This window comes from Calypte anna, chromosome 7, assembly GCF_003957555.1.
Source record: "Calypte anna isolate BGI_N300 chromosome 7, bCalAnn1_v1.p, whole genome shotgun sequence".
Lineage (NCBI taxonomy): Eukaryota > Metazoa > Chordata > Aves > Apodiformes > Trochilidae > Calypte > Calypte anna.
This window is the reverse complement of record NC_044253.1, coordinates 8,840,748-8,857,070: the sequence shown is the minus strand read 5'-3', so window position 1 is coordinate 8,857,070 and position 16,323 is coordinate 8,840,748. Positions and strand designations below refer to the sequence as shown.

The 16,323-nt window shown below is 42.4% G+C and overlaps 1 protein-coding gene across 2 annotated transcripts; it reads right to left on the bottom strand.

The window, feature by feature from the left end:
- Positions 1–1,476: 1,476 nt before the first annotated feature.
- On the bottom strand, positions 1,477–15,759 carry INSIG2 (insulin induced gene 2). Of its 2 annotated transcripts, XM_030453956.1 has the most exons (7): positions 15,661–15,732; positions 14,865–14,954; positions 10,627–10,967; positions 7,747–7,871; positions 5,606–5,772; positions 4,829–4,928; positions 3,213–4,372 (listed from the first exon to the last, which is right to left on the bottom strand). In XM_030453956.1, exons 3-7 carry the CDS (start codon positions 10,868–10,870, stop codon positions 4,331–4,333), a joined length of 678 nt encoding a protein of 225 aa, XP_030309816.1. In that variant the 5' UTR covers positions 10,871–10,967; positions 14,865–14,954; positions 15,661–15,732; the 3' UTR covers positions 3,213–4,330. The 2 variants fall into 2 exon arrangements, with proteins under 2 accessions (XP_030309815.1, XP_030309816.1); XM_030453955.1 differs by lacking the exon at positions 14,865–14,954 and having other exon boundaries at positions 1,477–4,372; positions 15,661–15,759.
- Positions 15,760–16,323: the final 564 nt, after the last annotated feature.

Sequence of the window (16,323 nt, the reverse complement as noted above, 5' to 3'; positions counted from 1 at the left end):
TATTCCATGACAGTTAACATGTGGGACTGACCTTTCATTTACTGTTTAGTACTGAACATTAAGCTGCAAAATTACTCATGCTTTGCATTTAGTACTGGCATCAAAACTAACAGCATTAGATAGCTATTCCCACAGCGAAACACACGTTCCCTCTGCCCAGCTGTGCATGTGCTTTTATAAGCACTGCATCAACAGCATTTCCACAGGTCAGGTTCATCCCTTACCATCAGGAATTTATGGGTAACACTGCTCCAAAATGTAAAAAGCATATGCATAATCTCCAGGGTGACACAGCTGGTAAAATTATGTCCCTTCCTGACATGCTGGGAGAGATAAAAAGAGAAGCTGGTGTATGCCCACAGGTCCCTGCAGCAGTTCCCAGCCAGATGGCAGAAGCAGTACAGAAGCTACGGAGGAGAAGATTCTTTGTTTACTCTCCTCTGAGCTACTTCCAGCAGCCATGTTACAAAGGGAGGCAAAAAAAAAAAATGCATTTTGAGAATCTGGCAGCTCGGTGGTTGGAACATTCTCTCCAAAATGGGCAACTTTCCATTCTACATGCTTGGGCTTCAGGTGGGCAGGAAGATCTCAGAGTTTCCATTTTCCAGGGTGATTCCCTAATATGATGAAGTCTCTCATGGAGAGGCTGCAGATGGGCGACCTTACACCTCCAGCAAAGCAGCTTTGGCAGTGTGGTTTGGACTGATCTTAGTGCTATGAGTAGGAAGAACTATAGTTATTGCTATCCTTGGCTGCAATTCTTCTGGTCAGACAGCTGGTGTGCCCAGGATTCTGCTTTCTTTTGAAAGCAGTCAAAAAAAGTTGGTCAGAGGTTGCCACATCCAACACAAACAAAGGTCTTTTCCATTCCCCACTGTGCTCTTTTCAGCTCCCTTTTTTCTGGGGCTGTTCTGCTGTGGGGACTGCCTCCCAAACACCAATAAACCTCTCTCTCCACCCTTTCTTCACATCTGCCTGAAAGCTTCATTACACCTTCTAAATCTCTATTTGTTACATCTTTTTTTGAGACAGAGATGGGCACTGCAAATGGACAGTCTGTGAATACCAGAATAACATTCAGTTCATATCCAGACCGGAACTTTAATAAATACAAATATATTAAGGGATTCCCTGCCATTCATGGGGGCTTTTTCATATTCATAGGGGCTATTTCTATCTAAATCTCTATTTTCTGTATTGCAACTGAAATTATCTGACTTATTTTCCCCCAGCTCAAATATTCCCATTGCAGATTCAAAAGGGCAAATTTCCCAAGGCTGCTCAGCATGCTAATTACAAAGGAATTGCTGCCGATTCCATCTCGCCTGCTTCTTTTTTAGTATTTCTAGACAGGTGTTTTGCACAACCAATATGCCAGCTCAGTAGTCAAAATTATTACAAGATTGCTGATAGGAGGCAACTCAGTGTATTTTCAAAATCAGTATCATTTCTTAGAGAAAGAAGAAGCCTATCAAACAGGGTTGTAATTGTATTTAATGCACATTTTGCTTTTAACAGCAATTTGCCAGTTTAAAACAGCATAAACCTTACAATGCTTAATTAGTGAAGAGGTTACAGTGCTTATAAAGTTGTATCTAAAATATACCTTATTCATTCTCTATTGAATAACATTTCAAACAGTCTAATGTTGTAATTACATGCTATACAGTAGCAGCATATTCACACCACTACAGTTAAGGCTGTGTCAGCATTCTCATCATGAACCTCTTTCAGGTTTTGAACACATCAGCCATAAAACTACAACGCAGTTTGAAAAAATATGACATCCAAGATGTGAAGAATCTTGTGTTGACTTTAGTCAAAGAAGAATAAAAATAAGAAATGGCATATAATAAAGGACTCCACCCAAATTTATTTTGGATGACTGCTGCCTTTGCACAACATACTCAAAATTTCCAAAATGAAATTTAAAAGACATTAGTGGACAGCACAGTCTAACTGGGTCTTTATCAATCTAAGTGCAAAGTATTGCAAAGTGGGTGCCACAGATGCACAACAACCACTTCTCACATACTGCACATTTTAACATACACAAGGCTTCTTCTGTGTAAATATTCAGACTGGCAGGTAAAAGCAGTTCTACCAGCAAGTGAATAATAAAAACTGCTCATCTCTGGTTGCATACACTTATTGGTCATGACCAAAATAAACTGTTTATCAAGTCAGCACACTGGCTACTGAGGTACCATGTTATTTCCCACAGTTTGGATATGAAACATCTGAATTTTTTTGCCATTACTGCCCTGACAATTCAAGAGGGACTCATCCTGCTGCTCACCAAGCTGAATCCATTTGTTCAAGTCAACAAGATGGACAAGGCCAAATACTGTACAGAAAGGGACCCAACAGCTTCTTCAGTGAAATGCCAGAGACTGCCTGAAGAAACTCGCCCCTAGTTCATGTCCCAACAGTTTTTTGGGTTTATTACTAAAATGCTTCTTATTGCTGTATGATTTGATTAAAAGAAAATCTCTAGTAAGTGACCCATTTAAAATATGTTCTGCCTCTCCTTAAAGTAAAGAGCAGCTGTAAGTGGTTTCCTGAAACATCACCCAACCAAAGTGTGCTGCAGGTGTGGAATTGTCATGAAGCCATAATAAAGTGATGAAACTTTGTGGAGCTAGAGAACCAAGCTCTTTATACATCATTTGATTATTTATTATTTTTACACCTCTCCATTCAGGTAATTCTCGCTCTGTGACCACTTCTTTTGTTACAATGCTATTGGAAGCACTCCATTGCATGTTTTTCAGACTTGAAAGATAAGCATCTAAGACTGAAAAGGAGTTGCCTATTTCAAGCTTTGTGTACAATGCATACACACAGTTATGAATAAAAACTTGTCTAAACATCTATTTGTTCTTTGGACCAACTCCAGCCTCCCTAGATGACTGTAACATGTCTTTAAATCCTCTCATGGAGGACTGAAAAAATAGTTCTTCAAGACAAAAAGAAAAGAAAACAAATACACGAAAACATCATCAACACAGAGACAGAAGGAAGGAAACAAAGTGGAGGCATCCCATGCCAAATTCACTGCTGGCACAGGTTAGCAGTGTCCTCTTGAAGTTTACTTTCTGCCTTCCTGCACAAGCTCTTTTATCTCATGGTCTTAAAAGGCCATGAGGAAATTCCATGTATGCCCACAAGTATGGGTTACACACTAAAATCCTTCTTAAGGAGGGAACTGATTAGCACATTGGCTACTTCAGCTCCTCAGTCCCATCAAAATTTCAGAGCACAGCCACCTGCAGAAGAGAGGTAACAGTATTTCTCTACCTCAGAAAATATGTATGAGAAAAATGCATTTGCATGGTTGCCTGGACCACAGTCACAGCCATAAGGACTACATCTGTACCTAGAACACAGCCTTGCTCCTCCTGCTGATCCCTTTGAACAGGTAGCAGACTAGAACTATCATGAGTAATAGTGGTAATGGACAGTTTTACAACACTATATGGTAGTTGCTGATTTATTTAATCAAAATTAAGTTTTTCAATAAAAACTCCCTAAGATTCTTTTTTTAATAAGGGATCAACACAAGTCAGTTTAAGGGATTGTACAAGAATTACTCCAATTGTAGTTTCAGAATCTGTCCACATTTGACGATGGTCCTCATAAATTCATATACAAACATGCAGACTGGTCGTACCAGGGGAAAACCAGTGAATTTCCAGCCTCAGCTTCTATTTCTGCATTCTGTGATACTGGGCACATACCACAAATGAAATCATACAGCAACAACCCATACAATCTGTATTAAGTTTCCTCATCTGTGATGTGAGCAAGAAGAATGACAGTGTGTTAAAAAGCAGAAATCAGTTACTTTGCTGCATCAAAGCTCACCTGTAATCCAGTAATTTCATAAAGGTATTATGGAAAGAGATCTTGATTCTTAAATTTGCATCCTCTGTCATTCACTGAGCTATTAAGAACGAATCCCTCAAAGCTTTCAAGATAAAGTGAAGCAGGAGTTTCAGCTACAGAAACATAGTGCAAAGGTTGAGTTTGGCACTGTAACATTATGGACAGACCAAGAACTTATTGTAGACTCAGTTTAGTTTGGGAAAAGAGAATCCTATAATTGAACCAATATTGTCAAAAGTATTGCATACTATTGTGACTTCACAGTAATCAAAATGAGACACCAAGGTTTCTATAGAAGCAGCAATCACAGATTGCAGTAAAGTATACCACTCAAGGGAAAAAAAATTGCATTTTGGCAATTTCATAGTCAAGTGTTCCTTATGCTCCTCTGACAGTCATTTGTCAGGTGTTTTCCTGTTCAAAAGGTGCATACTGTTCCTCCTCAGTCCTCATGAGTCTTCTCTGCAATGACTTTGCATTCATACTGAAAAACAAAGTTGATAAAATTCATAAAATTAATTTACATAACTAATGAAAAGGACTTCTAAAAGGGGGATTTTTCTAAAAAATGGGTGGCAAAACAGCTTAGCTTATACTTCACACAAGTAAGTTTGGTCTCCTTAAATTCTGTGCACACATTGCTGGCTGCATTTTCTGTCTCCCTGAGCAGCAGAAAGAGCCCTTCAGACTGAGGGGAAGGCCTGACTTCTCCCAAGCACAGAAGCTCTTATTTAGTAAGTCTGTAACCGAGAGTGTATAGACCAAAGCCATGGGCTGTGCTCTGCATAACACAATTAATTAGTTCATAAAGCAAGGGTTACTGATTTCTACCTTATTCCACATCCACAATCAAACAGTTGGTAGGTATATATGGGGGAAGGAATGACATGTAAATTAAAACTTTTACTAGAAGGCAATTGACCCCTTCCTCCAAACTTACCATTGCCAGCTGCCTGCCAATATTGCCCATAGTTATTCCACCAGCAAAAAATATACATGGCAACCATGAACGAACATAAAGGAAATCTGGAGATGTGTATCTGGAAAAGAACACACATTTTTTAGCTCGTTGTTGTATAGAATGGCTCAGGTTGGAAGGGACCTTAAAGATCATCCAGTTCCAACCCCCCTACATGGGCAAGGATACCTCTCACTAGACCAGGTTGCTCAAGGCCCCATCCAAGGGCCCAACCTGGCCTTGAACACTTCCAGGGATGGGGCAGCCATAGCTTCCTTGGACAACCTGTTCCAGTGTCTCACCACTCTCAAATTAAAAAAAAATTCTTCCTAATATCAAACCTAAATCTCCCCTCTTCAAAGGAACATTGTGCATTATATATATAAAACTATATATTGTGCAATATATAGAGTACTCCAATCCACAAATTTAGATAGCAGGACATTTCAACTAAAAAAGGCTTGCATTATTGGAATTTAATCATAAGGAAGCTCCTTATTGATTATAAACACATTTGTTCAATTAAAAAATCCTGTTACATTGTTGGCAAGGTATCAATTTTATTGAAGTAAGCAACTTCCAACTAGAAGTCTCATTCACAAACACAAAAGGATTTTCATGAATAATGCCATTTATGTTACACTCAAAATGAAGTGCTGGCAGCTTTGGAAATCATCAAATTCTACCCCTTCAGCTATTCTGATTTTATGTTCTAGCTTCAGAAGACTACCATTTAACCTTAAAAGAGTGAATACTTACTGATAGACTCCATTGTAGACCAGCAGTTGTGACACCAATGTGGCCAGGAAAGCAATTCCTACTCCAAGACCAAAACCACTTCGTGATCTATCAAATGTCCACCACAGTCCAATTGACAGGGCTGCTAATGTGAGAGACAACTGGATATTGTTGGCAAAATCCACTTTCTGTGTTGATTGTTAAGAATCAGCTTGGAAATTTCATCATAGATATAATGAAATATCATCAGAGACATACACCACATTACTGTTCAGAGTAAGGACATCTCATTCTTACTTGGTCCTTTATTAAACTAAGCAAGAAATGTTGAACTGAGTATCATACACCTCTAAATTACAGGGATTTACTGAAAAAAACCCACAGGTATTTGTCACCTTAATTGCAATTTTGTTTATATTAAAAATGTCAACGCTTTCTATAAAGCAAAACGTAAATAATATCACTGTGAAAATATTCATGTAAATCAATACTGAAAATCAGTTTTGTAAACTCTATGATAAAAGTGTGAAGTCACTTCCAATATTTTTGCAGCACTTCATGTTTCTCAAGATGTTTCGGAAATACCATCTCTGCCTCCCTATCCCTGTCCAAAACTGATTACTAAAAAGGAGACTGTCAAGTTTCATAAGCCTGAAAGCAAATGTACAGGATAATAACATAAAAACACTGCCCTGTTTTCTCACAAAGACCTGGAGAGAGACCTAGAGGAAACGAGAATGAAGTTCAACTAGCTAAAATAAATTATTACAGGATAAAAATCAGTAGCATCAGAAAAAATTGTCAAACAAGACCAAAACACAGTCCAAATATGGTAATGTGCAGGACTGGTAATAAGCTGAAAAGAAAGCAGTCTGGAGAGCTGTCACAGAGGAGATACAGACAGCACATTAATGACGTCCTGGAGTATGTGTAACAGCTGTTAGAAAACAGCAAGAAGGTTTGCTGTAAATAATCTGCCCCAAACTGTCAATTCTCTTGTATTTCTTCTAAGATGAGTAGTTGCATGTGCTTACACAACAGGTACAGCCCTGGAGATTGAGAACCACAGGACCATCTTTGGTAAGGAAAGCAGGTTTGTGAGGAACAGTGGGAATGGCTCTGAACCTTGGCAGCTCATCTGGCATTACAGGATAGGGTGGCTGATGGGAACAAAACCAAACAAAAACAAAACCCATCCTCCAGCCAAGCCACCTCAGTAAGAATTCAGCCAGCTCTCATATCTTTTGCTTAACTTGCCCTCTTCTGGAATAGGGAGATTCAGAAGCATGAAGTCAGAACTTCTTAGCAAGTTTCTGCAAATTGTGTTGGAGCCGACACTGGAAGAGATGAGAGTTCCAGAGATGATCAACTGTCTATAAATAGTTGACAAGAACCCAATTTTCACAGTCAGATCTTGGTTCTACCCGACAGAGGAGGAACTAGGCATGACTACACAAAACCACTGACTCTCACAACACTGCCAGTAAGGTGTGTCAGTCCATGTGAAAAACACCCTGTCTGCCAGCACATCCTCAGATGCTTCAGAGGGAAGGGAGATGCCAGTTTTGAGCACACTTGTGCAATAAGGTATCTGAATAGCTATGCAGATAGGAGGAGTTTAATGTACTAAAACATGCTGACTGACTTCTAATTGCTCTCTGAATGACCACAGAAATGGTAACTACTCTTTTCCATCAACCTATCATTTGCAGAATGGGGTGGGGAGGCCTACTTGTTTTGTGCAGGCCTGGGTATTACCTGGTCCTGAGTTTTCCCCACTCTTTGCCAAGTGCATGTGCTTCACTGACGACCTCAGGGATGGGCTTCAACCTCCAAGGACAACAACCCTTGGAATATCTTAAAGCCTTTTTCTGTAATACCTACCACATAGAGGTTTCCCCACACTTACTTTAATTATTCAAGGAAAATAAAGACTCTAAGTAAGACAAAGTGTAATATTGAGACATTCCTAATGAAAAGATTTTCCAGAATGAAAAAAAACGTGAGACTTATCACCTCAAATTCTAACACACATTCTGCATCTTGCTTGAAAAAATGCTGTACATAATATCTTTCACAACAATTCACTGTGGCTGACTACGTGAGCTTTGTCTCAGTGGAAATCCATTTGCTATCACCAATTTCATTACAAGATAGGATACAGCACTGGCATGATTTATGCCCACAAAGACAGCTACACATCGCATTACACTGGACCATTCTCTCTTAAATTTATGTGGCTCTCCCAGATGTTTGTCCATGCATGGGTACAATAACCCAATCACAGCTGTGAAAAGAAGAAAGAAAAAATGTCCAGAAGTTAAAGCACTGGCAATATTTAACTAAAATAAAGGCAATCTAGACTTTGATAATTATTGTAACTACCAAAACAAATTATCTACAGATAGTTGTACAAAACAAATATCGTAAAATAAGAGGAATTTCAAACAATTTCATTATCTTAAAAAGCCCCATAAACCACGATCAACCCCTGCAGCAGTGACCTGGCAGAAGTAGCAAAACAGAGACAATTTGAGCCAGTCTAACAGTGTAGTCAAAAAAAGCAATAATAGCTTGCAGGCTGACACTTCTGAAAATCACACATATCAAACATACACATTTAAATAACTGTAAAACAAACACATTAGAGTAAGGGCAGAGTCTGGTTTATAACATCAATATTTTGATTCTTCTTTTATTGTTGTTAAAAACAGTTTTTGTTTGGATAAACAATTCTTCAATGTTACTAGGAAGGCTCACATAGAAGAGGGAAAGCCAAGAACCTATAATACCTATTGAATACAGAAAGCAAACAGGACTTCCAACCCCAGGGAATGGCTCTGCTCTTTGAGCATTTCTTCATAAACTTGTTCTGTACTGCAGTTGCAGCTGAAAAGACTGCTACCCACACAGCTGAGGAGTAACACTGGTGCTTAATGTTAAAGTAGTGCTGCAGGAGGGGGACAAAGCCTGAGCCATCAGTACAGACTCCAGTGCCTTCAGTCTGGTGTCTTTTATTCTGCCAGAGAGGAAACTGATCTCAGGACTGAGGAAAATAAATCACCAGTAAAGCTGGAAAGTAAAAAAACCTCCCCGAGCAATTTTCTTGCCAAAGGGACTGGGCCAAACTGATGACTAATAACAGTAACAGATGAAAGGGCTTCTCTGAAAGCAGCCTCCATCACCACTGATTATAAATATGCAAAATACCTTTATTCTGTTCATAATAATAAAACATACTGCAGAGAAATACTCGTGTCAATTCCAGGAAGGCTGTGCATGTATAAGTGGCAACAAAATGGGTGAATTATCAGCATTTACCACAGAGGTTCCCTGTATGTATGCTATCAGAGAGGGTAAGGTAAGAAAATGTAGAAGAAAAGATTGATAATGAAAAAGAAAGAACTCAAATACCTCAACAGGGATCACTCCTGCTGGGAAAAGTCAATTAAGGCAGTTAATATCTCTGAAGCAGGCTGCTTAAATTCAACTAGTGCAAATACCTAGAAGGTGACTGACTACACTTTGCAAGCTGTATCCAGTCTTTCCATCAAAACCACCAATCCATCAGAACCAGAAAAGCCCTCAAGTTTCCTCCGAGATGATGGCCAGACCTGTCCTTCACAGCTACAGAGCTACCAATAGTGTTTTCAGGTGACCCATGAGAGCATAAGGTGACAACAGCAACAGTTCAGCACTGCACTTCAGACCTTATGCACTGCTGCTGCAAGTTGGGATTCTTTCCTTTCAGTTCCCACTACTCCACACAGAAAAGATTAAACCTTTACCAGACATGTTTGCTAAAACAATCAGTTCAAAGTATAAAAGAAAAAATGCAGCAAATGCAGGATACCAATTCCAATAACTAATCCACAGCCTCAGCAGGGTAACAGAAAGAGGACCAAGACAACCAGCAGATGAAGCAGGTAACTGCCACCTTAAGACACCAAATGCATTTCCATAGTAGAACAAATGTGACAGGTTCAGAGAGGTATCTGAAGGGCTTCCTTTTGAATCAAAATCCTCTATGACATCTGGGGTGTAGTATTTCAATATGGTATCAGAAAGTAATTAGACAACTAGGAAAAAAACAGACTTAAATATTACCATTAGCAAACAGTGATTCCAACTCAAAAGCTCATTTATTGACTCATATTAATACCAAGAAATGTGAGCTGCTTAATCTTATTAAAACGGACCTCTGGGAATATACTGCCTTTACAGTAAAGGCTCACTAAAGCAGAATTCTGCATAAAACAGGCCCATGGGGTCTGTGATCTTCAGAGCCAAGTAGAAAGCCAAATTCCATTAGGTTTTTAATATGGAATAGGTCTCAATAGCTGAAGATGAAAGAAGAGGAAAAAGGAGCACTTCTTAGTACCTACAGTAGACATCTCACCTAAACTAGCCACATACACCAAAAGCCTCAACTCCCTACATGGTCACAGAAGAAATGGAACATGTTCACATCATCCCACTCCACACATGAATCCAACCAAAGTTCTGCCACACACCTCTACAACTGCCACCTGCATTCCTGGCCTCAAATCCCAGAGATACATCCAGGTTTCCCAGCTTTACAGAGCTAAAGCAATACCTTGAACTGGAATGAGGAACAAGGAAAGCTGGACCACAAAAGGGAGCTAAACTCAGGGTGCTCTGCTACCTTCAAAACAAGGTACTGTGCACTGCACCATCTGGCAATCCAGAGTATTTTCAAGGGCTGCCTGTAGAGCAAACTCCTGTAATCCTTCCTCAAGGTTACATGTGGCACCACCTCTAAAGTCTCTTAAACTTGTGACCTAGCCCAGCAGAAAAAACGCAGAGTACAACTAACAGTGTTACAGTATAGAAAGCTAGCATAACAATTTCTGGTCAGGTGTGTGCATGTTTATGTATACACAGGAGATCATCTCAAAAAGAGCAGTGCTGCTGAAAGACAGTTTTAATCCTCCACACTTTTCATATGCCTTTTGTAACTACAGAACTCCCTATCCACCCTTTCATCTCCAAGCCAGGCATACAGACATGACTGAACTTACCTGATGCTGTGCCACAGCAGGGTGGCACCCACCAAGCTGAGGAGAAGATGCTGGTGATCACATCAGGGGGGAAGAGAGTAACGTTTCTCTGGATCTGAAGCAGGTTTAATACTAATGCAAGAAATACGCCAATAAAAAACAGCACTATGCCACGAATTACCAAATTCATGCCACGGCTGGTTACAGATGAAATGTATGGGCCACACTTTTTTGGTAAGATTGGCGTTGGATCATTTTCTGCCATGACTTCTTATATTCTCAGAGACATCCAACAGGCTGATTGCGAAGGAGTCACTTGCTAACAGTATTTTGACTCTCCTCAATTAGGAGACAGCCCAACCCTGAAAAACAATAAAAAAGGTGAAAAATGCAGATATAAGAAACATTCAATGTATTTCCTCAAATAAACGGGAGACTGGGTTTAAAAATATGAATATTACTTTTTTTCAGAATTTTCTGAGGAGGTAAGTAGTCATAAGAGTGCAGAAACAACCACAACTGCAAGTATGCCTTATGAAGAAAACAGGTTTTACAAATAGCTTTGTCTATGTGGAGACATGGGAGGAGGAAGCATGGGATGGGGCCACTAGGAATGTGAAACCACAGAGGTGAAGAAATGAAACTTTTATCAGATGGAAGAAGGGCTCGCTCTGAACTTGCAATCAATTGTTTTTCTCCCCTCCTTTAAAGTAACAACTGGAGATAATGTAATTCAGAAGCCAGTTCACACAGTCTTTCGTTTCCAGTCAGCCACAGAGGCTCACAGCCTTCTCTTCCTGATGGGATGCCAGAAAGTATTTCTCAACTGGAAAGTGAAATCTGAGAAATATTTTTAGGATGTAGTCAGAATTTCAGCAATCCTGCAGCGTACCTGTTTTTGTAACCCCAGGTAAGAGCAAACAACTCAGCAAACCAACAAAGTCCTTCCAACATAGAGAAATATTTACCAAAGTAACACACTTTTGGTGAAAACTGCCATGCTTTATGCGACCCAGAGTTGTGACCAGGAAGAAAAGAACCTAAGAGGGAACGGAAAAGGGAGTTCCCCTTGCCCAGGCACTGGGGGAATTCCTAATACGAGTAACTCTGCTGGCAGTACAGGAATGGCAGAGATCCCATCCCAATCTCTCTTTTTCAAAAAAACTGTCCATCAGGAGTCTTGTTATACATGGATTCAGTGCCACATGCATGTACAACAACAACTTTGATTGACAGCTTAGCCACCTGGAACTTAAAACAAAAAGCCCTGACATTGTTTTTAAATTCCAAACTGACAACGGGTGGCAGCTTTTGTTAACTCTTACTTATGGCCACGCGGGCACCGGGGGAGCCAAACCAGCACATCCATCCCCTTTCCACCCTGGCTGCAACACACCCCAAGGAAGCTCTCAAGATGCAGCAGCAGTGCAGAGGACACAGCATTCACTTTTGCTGACAGAAAGTCAAAAGGGAAGTTAAATATACCCAGGGTAGTTAAGACACTACAGGTAAACTCCATAGAAGATGTGATGCCACACAGCAGCATCCTCCATCACTCAGGAAAAGTTCCAAGGAACAAAACCATTCTAAAAAGAGAAGTTGTGATCACAGGTAACTTCCAGGGAAGCAGCAGAGTCCTCCTAAGCATGTAGGATCACTTCTGCATGGCCAATTGTCTTCATTATTTGTAATCATGAACACATCTTGGTGGGAAAGAGGGCAACCATGGTGCCTGGCTCCTTAAGTCAGCTTGACTCTCACTGGACACCACAGTGGATCAAGGCTGGTACTGACACTGCAACACACCTCCCCCAGGCAAAAAGGAGGTGCTTCAGGTTTCTTTCTTCTCCCCTTCTCCAGATGTCATGACAGTGGAACTTGGGTAACACAGCCCCAAGAAAGCAAGCACAGAGTCACAAATACAATCACTGTTTCAGCTGAGAGCCTTCCCTGTCCTTGGGGGCTTTGCCCAAGAGGTGATCACAGAACTGCCAGAGTCCACAGCAGAGCCTTTTCAACACACGAACCACAGACTGGAGGTCCTGATGACAAATTGGTCAGGAATACTGTATCTAAGGGGGGCTTTTAAACTGTTACATCCCTTCCTAGCTCTAGCTTGCCTAGGAAAACAAGCTAAGCTCTTGGCTCTCCACTTACTTCACCATCCCAACAGCCCTCCCTGAAGCCTGCACATGATTTTTTTGTTTTGTTTAATGTGTGACAAGAGCTGATGCAAATAATCCCAGGTTCCGCTCTCACATCCTTGTACAAGAATGCTCATACTTCTGTGTCTCTCTTTAAATGAGCTTTCCTACTGCACACCAAGGATCACAATTTCTTTTTCCACTGTCATAAAATGGCTGCTCCCATTCTGTGATCTACTGCTACATTCAGGTCCCTCTTTCTCTCTTCTTTCCTGCTACAGAACTCCTTGTTCTTTGCTATCAGCCCCAAACCTGACATGCTGAATTTCAGCCCATAGGTATAATTAATTCTGACACTAAGCACAAGTCTACTTTTCCTGCAGGATATCTGAGTCTTCTTTGGACCTGCAAATGGTTCACAGCTCTGGCTCATCAGCAAACATCTTTACTACATCCTATCTTGTGCAACAAAGCCATCAACCAAAACAGCGAGTGAAATCAGTGAATTTTATTTTTTAATATAACTGCTATAAACTATTATAACTATTATAAAACAACTATTAATTTTCCTGCTGCTATTTTCCAGTTTTACAGTATTTCTCAATATCTCTAAGAAGACTGCTGCTTGTAATTCTTCAAATACAATAATGTTCAATAATTAAGAATTATCAACTGTTCCACATCTCAATATTGATATAAACACCAATCAGATCTTACATATTTTTTTCCTAGAAATGTACAAGTAAAAGGCCAATTTTATTCTGGCATAATTCAGCTTCAGAATACAAAACATTTATTTACCTAATTTCCATATACTTAACATGTCATTTGACAAATACATTTTATTATGAATGCTTATCAAAATGTAGCAGGACTTTGATATGCAAGGAAATAACTTAATGCCTTACAGTGGTTATACAACCACTGTGGCTTCAAGTCATTCAAGAGACCAGCAACAAATTTTTACTACAAGTTAAACTGCCTGACCACAGCAAGGGCACCTTTAGAATCACAGAATAATTTGTGTTGTAAGGGACCTCTAAAGGCCATCTAGTCCAATCTCTCTGCAGTAAGCAGGGACACCCTCAACTAGACCAGGTTGCTCAGAGCCTTCCCAAGCCTCACCTTGAACATCTCCAGGGATGAGGCCTCAACCACCTCCCTGGGCAACCTGTCCAGTTCTTCCACTGCCTTTGAGGTAAAGAACTTTTTCCTAACATCCAGTCTAAACCTACTCCAATTTAAAACTATTGCCCCTCATTCTGTCACCCTTGCAAACAGCCCATCTCCAGCCTTCCCGTAGGCCCCCTTAAGAAACTGAAAGGTTGCTATTGGGTTGCCCCAGAGCCTTTTCTCAGGCTAAACTACCCCAGCTCCCTGAGCCTGTCTTCATAGGAGAGGAGCAACTGTTTAAAACATTAAGTCAAGGTCCAAACTAGCATGATGCAACAATTTCCATCCTGGTTTCTCATCCAGCACACATTGTTCCTCTTAGTTTCATGCCAATTTACAACTTCTCTTCATTCACTGGCTCTTGAAACCTTTTGGCATCCTACAAACAGTGCAATGGGGGCATGGAGCAAGGTGACCAAGCACTGATGTAAAAACTGTTCAGTGTCTCGGAGTTTTCAGTGGCTGAGGTTCACAACACCCAGGCATGACAAAGGAATTTATTAATATCACCTGCCATGAAAATGGAAATTTTGGTGTCTTAAAAACTCATCCCCTTTTTTTCTGGATTGGGAGGCTAGTGTGCCAACAGTCCAGAGGAGATGATGCCTCTCTCCTTTTAAGCCTTCTCTTTTACTGAGGGTTTCCACTCAGATGGGAATAGTTGACATATTGAACCAACACTACTTTGGCTCTTGGGAATCCACATTTAAAACTGTAACACCACTCTGTAATCTGCAGGCTTGGCACTGTCACAAAGCCTCTGATGCACTTTCCCTCCTCGGTGGCACACAGGTTCAATCCAAGCTTTTTAATATACCATGCAAGATTATAATTATTATTATTAGATACAATTCGCAAAGCAACCACGATGTCTGGCACTGTGCAAAAAGCTGACAACTAAATTATCACCCTCGACGTTTTGAAACCACTTAGTCACTTAACTGTCTCTTAATGAGAAGATCCATCCTGCAAGTACTTCCCAGTGCTCCTCATCCTCACAAAGAGCTTTCTGCTGTGTGTGATTTACAACTTCTGACACCATACAGACACATCAGGAACAACGCGGTGTAGTGGGGGCCAAGAAAGAGAAGATTTATTTCAGCAACACGGCGCAGGAGATCGTAAAAATGGTGAAACGACAAGAAAACATCCTCCTTCCGAGAGGCAACGCCAAAAGCAAACCACCCCACCACTCCGGGCACCAGAGGGGGGGGCTCTCCCGGTCGTTCTGCTCCGGATTCACTGGGTCCGAGCAGTCAGTCCCACCCGCCTGGGCTGCATGCCCGTCGCTCCAGGCCGGCGTTAGCACCTCCAGCACGGGCCGGGACGAAACCAACCCCGCGGAGAGGCCGCGGGCCCGGCGGCGCAGGGCCCATCCCCGCCTGCCCGAGGGGTGCCTGACCAGGCACCGCTTTAAGAGCAGCCGGGCGCAACAGGGGACACACACACAGGGCTCCCGCCATCCCGTCCTTCGCTCCCCCGCAGCGCCCGGGCACGGCGGGCAGCCGGGACACACATCGCCTGCGCCGCATTCCCAGAGCCCGGCGGCGGTGGGGCCCGGAGCCACCCCCGCCCCGAGGCAGGCTCCGGCGGCACTGCCGGGAGCTCAGCCGCCGGCGGGGAGGACAGGACCGGGGGACGCCCTCAGCCCGGCCGGTCCCCTCGCCTCACACAGCCCCCGGCCTCAGCCCCTATGCCGACCCAACCCGCCCGCCCTCTCCGCAGCCCCTGGACTCACTCGGCCTCCGCCATCTTCTCCCTCCCCGCGCAGTCCCCGCCCCGCGCAGCCTCCGCAGCGCAGCGGGCAGGGGGCAGGGCGCAGAGCGGGGCCTCGGCCCGGGGAGCTGCGGGCAGAGTCCGCCGGGGTTGGGCGGGTTGAGTGCGAACTGTGCTGGCGGGAGCATCCTGGCTGCAGAGCCCATGGAGCCTTCAGGGAGCAGTAGGAGCGTGTTAGATGAGTGCGAGGCGGCTCCTCCTCTGGAAAGGAGTTTGTGACCGAAATCACAAAAGGCACACAAAAAACAAGACATAAAGACCGACGCTGTGAGGCTTCTTGTACCGCCTTTTCTGCTTCCAGCTGGGTTGGGTCGTTTCATGTCCGTGGTGCAGGTTTCGGTCACAGGAGAGGGGAAGGTGAAGCACTCGTTCTCGGTTCTGTCTCTGAGCACGGGTCCTGCAGGGACCTTCACGTCTGCTTCGCTATCGACTGGGGCGAAAGTAACGCAGCTCAGGACTCCAGAAATCACGTTTGGATCACCAGTCTGGGACCTCTCCGTCCAGGGAGGATGTTACAGTGTGAAGCAGAAAATAATTTGCCTTAACCTGCCTCAGTGTACAGGCATAGCAAAAGAAACCCCAAACAAACAACGTTACTGTATATATGCATGGGAGGCATAGGGGA

Bases quoted from the DNA above. Each gene is read 5' to 3' on its own strand.
- INSIG2 (XM_030453955.1), bottom strand. From the start codon at position 10,870: ATGGCAGAAAATGATCCAACGCCAATCTTACCAAAAAAGTGTGGCCCA. The intron at 4,929-5,605 runs GTAAGTATTCAC...GTTCTTTTCCAG, and splicing joins GTCTACAATGGAGTCTATCA to ATACACATCTCCAGATTTCC. The intron at 4,373-4,828 runs GTAAGTTTGGAG...TTTGTTTTTCAG, and splicing joins TTGGCAGGCAGCTGGCAATG to TATGAATGCAAAGTCATTGC.